The 6425-nt window shown below is 42.8% G+C and overlaps 1 protein-coding gene across 1 annotated transcript in view; it reads right to left on the bottom strand.

Moving 5' to 3' along the window:
• The window catches only part of LOC139754688 (hematopoietic prostaglandin D synthase-like), a 17570-nt gene extending 11568 nt beyond the window's left edge, over nt 1-6002 (bottom strand). Inside the window, exons 1-2 of the mRNA XM_071672248.1 lie at nt 5864-6002; nt 1698-1855 (exon numbers count right to left, since the gene is read on the bottom strand). Coding sequence (XP_071528349.1) covers nt 1698-1830 — 133 coding nt within the window. The 5' untranslated portion in view covers nt 1831-1855; nt 5864-6002. The remainder of the gene's footprint in view (nt 1-1697; nt 1856-5863) is intronic.
• Between the last annotated feature and the right edge of the window lie 423 nt (nt 6003-6425).

Below are 6425 nucleotides of genomic sequence, written 5' to 3'. Positions count from 1 at the left end.
TGTTTTTCTAAGTATTTCTCACATACATTCTTCAAAGTAAACACCTGTCTCCCGCGTTAGCGAGGTAGCGCAAGGAAACAGACGAAAGAATGGCCCAACCCACCCACATACACATGTATATACATACACGTCCACACACGCAAATATACATCTTAATGTACACATATATATACACACACAGACATATACATATATACACATGTACATAATTCATACTGTCTGCCTTTATTTGTTCCCATCGCCACCCCGCCACACATGGAATAACTACCCCCTCCCCCCTCATGTGTGCGAGGTAGCGCTAGGAAAAGACTCCAAAGGCCCCATTCGTTCACACTCAGTTTCTAGGTGTCATGTAATAATGCACCGAAACCACAGTTCCCTTTCCACATCCAGGCCCCACAGAACTTTCCGTGGTTTACCCCAGACGCTTCACATGCCCTGGTTCAATCCATTGACAACACGTCGACCCCGGTATACCACATCGTTCCAATTCACTCTATTCCTTGCACGCCTTTCACCCTCCTGCATGTTAAGGCCCCGATCACTCAAAATCTTTTTCACTCCATCTTTCCACCTCCACTTTGGTCTCCCACTTCTCCTCGTTCCCTCCACCTCTGACACATATATCCTCTTGCTCAGTCTTTCCTCACTCATTCTCTCCACGTGACCAAACCATTTCAATACGCCCTCTTCTGCTCTCTCAACCACACTCTTTATTACCACAGATCTCTCTTACCCTTTCATTACTTACTCGATCAAACCACCTCACACCACATATTGTCCTCAAACATCTCATTTCCAACACATCCAACCTCCTCCGCACAATCCTATCTATCTATCTATCTATATATGACTAAGTTTGGTAATGTGTGTGAAAGAAGAAAGCTGAGAGTAAATGTGAATAAGAGCAAGGTTATTAGGTACAGTAGGGTTGAGGGACAAGTCAAATGGTCAACTCCAGAAGCTTCACATGCCCTGGTTCACTCCATTGACATTACGTTGACTCCGGTATACCACATCGTTCCAATTCACTCTATTCCTTGCACGCGTCTCACACTCCTATATGTTCAGGCCCTAATCGCTCAAAATCTTTATCAGTCCATCCTTCCACCTCCAATTTGGTCTTCCGCTTCTCCTTCTTCCCTCCATCTCTAACACATATATCCTCTTTGTCAGTCTTTCGTCACTCATTCTCTCCATATTTCCACACCTTTTCAACACACCATCAACTGCTCTCTCAACAACACTCCTTTATTTCCTCACATCTCTCTTACCCTTTCTTTACTTACTCGATCAAACCACCTCACACCACATATTGTCCTCAAGCATTTCATTTCCAACACATCCATATAACATTGTTGGAACTACTATTCTTTCAAACATACCCATTTTTGTTCTCAGGTGATAGTGTATTGTCCCCTACCACTACAGCTAACTCAAGGAATATACTGTCCTCTACCCTTGGAGCAATCCATTAGGTAGTAGGATGTTGGACTGAGAAGCGTTAAAGTGGTTCCCGGAATTATCATCAAAACAGGAATTCTGGGCCAGTCCTGCCATCTTTTTACAAGCACCATAACACCATACACCCGCTCAATCCTTGCTTACTTTCTTCACATAAGTATTCTTGCCAATTCCTAATTGACTGGTAATGCACCTTACTGAGGCACTCAAGTAAAGTTTTACGTCAGACTCACCCTTCTTCCTCTCTGGCCAGTCATCCTTCTCGATGCGCTCGTCCGTGTAAGGAATGCCGCTGTACTCGAAAATCCAGCGAGTGATCTCAGCTCGGCCTCTGACGTTGAAGTAGATGAGCTTGTACTCTGGCATGGTGATGGTGGAGGTGGTGGAGGGTCTGTAGGAAACCAAGAAATTTAGAAGCTCAGTCGGAGGTACACACTTCGGGGTTTAGGGGTTCTGCGAGAGGATGCGGAGGCTAGAGGTACTCTTTTGATGTGAATGCCACGTTTCGGAGTTCAACATGGAGATTCACTGGCAGGTGAAACAGAATAGGGAAATAAAGTGACAACAGAATTTGAATGTTTACAGCTCAATGCTGAAAATGAGAAATTGATGAGATAGGCTCAAATGCGGTTATGAGCTTTAGTATCGATAAGTACATAGTTTTGCAAGTCAATAGTGAGAACGAGATGGTAAGTTACAGTATGAATTCTGTTGAGCTATGTCAAGTTAACGAGGAAACGGGGTTGGAACTAATAATCTCGTATTACATGGAGCGAAAAGAGCTGTATATATAAGTAGTGAAAAAAGGTGAACAGAAATTCCAAGATTTGTAAGTAGTGCATAAAGAGTTCAAATCTAAGAAACTAATCCTCTCTTTTTTAATTGATGCCTCACCACCTTGAATACTGTGTTAAGTTTCGGATACCCTACTTGAAAAAAAAGAGCATGAAATAGAATGAGAACAGGGTCAAGTTATCAGGATGATTACCTGTAGTAGGAAATGAAACCCATAATAGCCGACTGGACGAATTAAACTTATGTAGATTAGAAATCAAAGGTTAAAAGGTAATTCGATAAGAATGCTCAAAATTATAGGTCTTCGCTTTTCCGATCTAAACAACTATCGAAGGTTAGATGTATCTGATTCACTCGTAGTTGAGGATACAAATTCATAGTAAATTTTGTATTTCGAATAAGGCAAAGTTCTCATTCTTTAACTGAAATTATGGCACACCGAAAACTGAATTTCCCTTTTTGCTCAGTTTGAACAGGTGGAGAAAAACATAACAAAAACGCTACGTTGACTTAATGAAAACGTACTTGATCTATATGAAAAGAAACTTATAAACGGAAACTAAACCATGTTATTTAGAAATAATCTTATCTTTGACCTTCATCCCGAAATATAGACAAACTAAACATTCTGTCCACAGCTACACAGTGGTCACAATTTGTTCACACCAACGCGTCCTCACTCACAAAAGCCCCGTTGTGTCTGATGGTATGATATAACCAGGTGCTATGTCATGAATCACGACGCCATACGGACTTCTCACACAATGTTGACCGCCGTGGGTTCCATACGAAACTCTAATCACTGTAGCCTCCAGCCTGTCTCCTCACGGCCTTTGCGACATCCACGAATCTCCTTTGCAACCGTGATGAATTCACGAGTCACCCGGGGTCGAACCATGTGTTTGAATCCTGATTGCAGCAATTGGTCCACCGTCAACCAAGCTGTCTCTCCTCTCCTTTGAGTTGATCAGTTAACTGGGTGCCTGGCTTATGCATATATTGGGATGTCTGAATGTGTGAGGATGTAACTGAGATAAGAAGAAAGAAGAGATAGGTAAAATATTTAAGTAAAGAAACCTGTATGTTCTGGCTCTGAGTGAAACTAAGCTCAAGGGTAAATGGAAAGAATGGTTCGGAAACGTCTTGGGAGTACAGTCAAGGGTTGGTGAGAGGACAAGAGCTAAGGAAGGAGTAGCAGTACTCTTGAAGCAGGAGTTGTGGGAGTGTGTCATAGAGTGTAAGGAAGTAAATTCTAGATTAGTGTGGGTGAAACTGAAAGTGGTTGGAGAGAGATGGGTGATTATCGGTACTTATGCACCTGGCCATGAGAAGGAAGATCATGAGAGGCAAGTGTTTTGGAGGAGTTGAGTGATTGTCAAAAGTTTTGATACACAAGACTGGGTATTAGTAATGGATGATTTAAATGCGAAGGTAAGCAGTGTGGTAATGTGGCAGTTGAAGGTATGATAGATGTAGGAGAAGTATCTAGTGTTATGAATGGAAATGGTGAAGAGCATGTGGAGCTGTGTGCTGAAAAAGACTGGTAATTGGGAATGCCTGGTTTAAAAATGGATATTATACACTAGCATACATATGTGAGTAGGAGGGATGGTCAAAGAGCTTTATCAGATTACGTGTAGTGGAGAGACTTTTGGATGTAAATGTGCTGAGAGTGGCAGCTGGCAGGATGTCTGATCACTATCCTGTGGAGGGAAAGATGAAGATTTGCAGAGGTTTTCGAAAAAGAGAAGACAATGTCGGAAGGAAGAGAGTGGCGAGAATTAGTGAGCATGAAAAGAAGATTTGTGTGAAGAAATGCCAGAAGAGATTGAGTGTAGAACGGCAAACTTGGAGAGGAAATGAAGCTAGGGGACTGGGTGAGGAATAGGAGGTATAGAGGGAAGCAGTGACGGCATGTGCAAGAGATGCATGTGGCATGAGAAAGGTGGGCAGACTAGAAAGAGTAGTGAGTGGTAGGATGAAGAAGTAAAGTTGCAAGTGAAAGAGAAAAGAGAGGGGTTTGGGTGGTACTTACTGGGAGATGTATACGAGAAAGCGGCTGGTCAAAAGGGCAAATGAGAGTTAGGGTGAGAGAATATCATTAAACGTTGGGGAGAATGAAAAGATGTTTCAGAAGGTAAATGATCTGAGAAATATAAGGGAACAAATGGCAACATCGGTGAAGGGAGCAAATGGGGGAAGTGATAACAGGTAGTGATGGAGCAGAGGGATTGGATGGTAGTGCAGTTAAAATTATCAAAAAAGAGGGTGACATTGTTGTTGATTGATTGTTAAGAATATTCGCTGTGTGTATGGATCATGAAGTGCATTAGGATTGGCGGAATGCATGTATAGTGCTATTGCATGAAGGCAAAGAGGATAAAGGTGAGTGTTCAAACTACATAGGCATAAATTTGTTAAGTATACCGGGAAAACTGTATGGGAGGGTATTGTCTGAGAGGGCGAAGGCATGTAGAAAGCATCAGATTGGGGAGGAGCAATGTGGTTTCAGACGTGGTAGAGCATGTGTGGATAAGGTGTTTGCTTTGGAAGAATGTGTGTGAGAAATACTTAGAAAAACAGATGGATTTGTATGTAGCATTTATGGATCTGGAGATAGCACACGATAGGGTTGATAGATATACTTTGTGGAAGGTACTAAGAATGTATGTTGTGGGAGGTAAGCTGCTAGAAGCAGTAAGAAGTTTTTATCAAGGGTATAATGCATGTGTACGAGTAGGAGGAAAGTAGAGTGACTGGTTCCCATTTATGGTCGGTTTGCGGCAAGGGTGTGTGATGTACCCATGGTTGTTTACTTTGTTTGTGGATGGGGTGTTATAGGAGGTAAATTCAAGAGTTTTGGAGAGAGGGGCGAGTATGCAGTCTGTTGGGGATGAAGGGGCCTGGGATGTGAGTTAGTTGTTCGGCGATGATACAGCAATGATGGCAGATTCGAGTGAGAAACTGCAGAAGTTGGGGCAATCATAGCCTCGAGGTAAGCGTTCCAAACCTAACCCGAACACCACCACCTCCATCCAGTAACGCTTGTTTACCAATGACGTCATGGCTACGTGTCTTCCTTGTATATCAACTGACTGTTCTACATCTATCTCATTCTTGTATCTCCCCTGACGATGTAATTATTACAGGAAAATACAACTGGGAACTTATCGTGTTTCATTTTCCTGTGTGCTTTTGCATACGCTTGATTTCGCGCACCACTGTTACAACGCGACTGTCTACAGACACAATGTCGCTGGTTGCTGATAGAGAATCCTAACCTTGAACACTGCTGTACAATTGATTGTTCATATGTTACCAATCATAGATTGTGTCGCTGGTCCTTTCAAGATTAAAGTGACCATATCACTGAGAAGGAATGACTCATAGACATGTTTTCATTTCATCTATATTAGCTTTCAGCGAACTGAAGTCTTCTATTATCACTGGATTATACAACTCCTTTTGAGGAACTTGATGATGTCTGTGTATACCGTAATACATTGACAACTGTATTCACTAAACCTCCCTGTTTATTGGAGAGGAGAATTTGTATTCACTGATTAATCAATGAATCAACCTAACCACAGAGTGAGAGACTTACGGCTGTGAGACAGAGATGTCGAGCGCGTGTGTGTTGTTCCACAGGGGACGGAGAGCGGATGGGACGGCTGATGCTGCTTATATGCTCCAGTAACATGTACCCCTTCAAGGTCACACCCCCAGGCAGACGTGGCGACATGTGATTGGCTGCCTGGTTCAGGCACGAGACAGGGAGGGAAGGCCTGTAACTGGTAAGATAAATCAGGCAACACGCCCCCTTGTGTTGGCTGACCTTCCCACTTGGAAGCATTTGCTTGCTCTGTGTATCCGCTGAGTTATAGACGGTCTTGCGTGACGACAACATGTCTTTAATATAACACGATTATTTACCTGACTTCAAGATGGATACACGTGTTGTATATTACAAAGTTCAGCGATAGTCACACTGAATCACCAAACTCTTAGTAAACCTATAACAGAAGACTCCCTAGAATCAGCGGACCTACTGTAAACATCTGACTGGTTCTACGTTTGTTAATCCAAACCAAAGAACGCCAAGGCCACCGATCCTCTAGCCTCTCCTCCCGTGTCTCTCTTCCATTAGCTATGACTCTCGGGCACGT

The sequence above is a fragment of the Panulirus ornatus genome, chromosome 17, assembly GCF_036320965.1.
Source record: "Panulirus ornatus isolate Po-2019 chromosome 17, ASM3632096v1, whole genome shotgun sequence".
Taxonomy (NCBI): Eukaryota; Metazoa; Arthropoda; class Malacostraca; order Decapoda; family Palinuridae; genus Panulirus; species Panulirus ornatus.
Note: the sequence above shows the minus strand (reverse complement) of the source record. Positions and strands in the feature narration are given on the sequence as shown.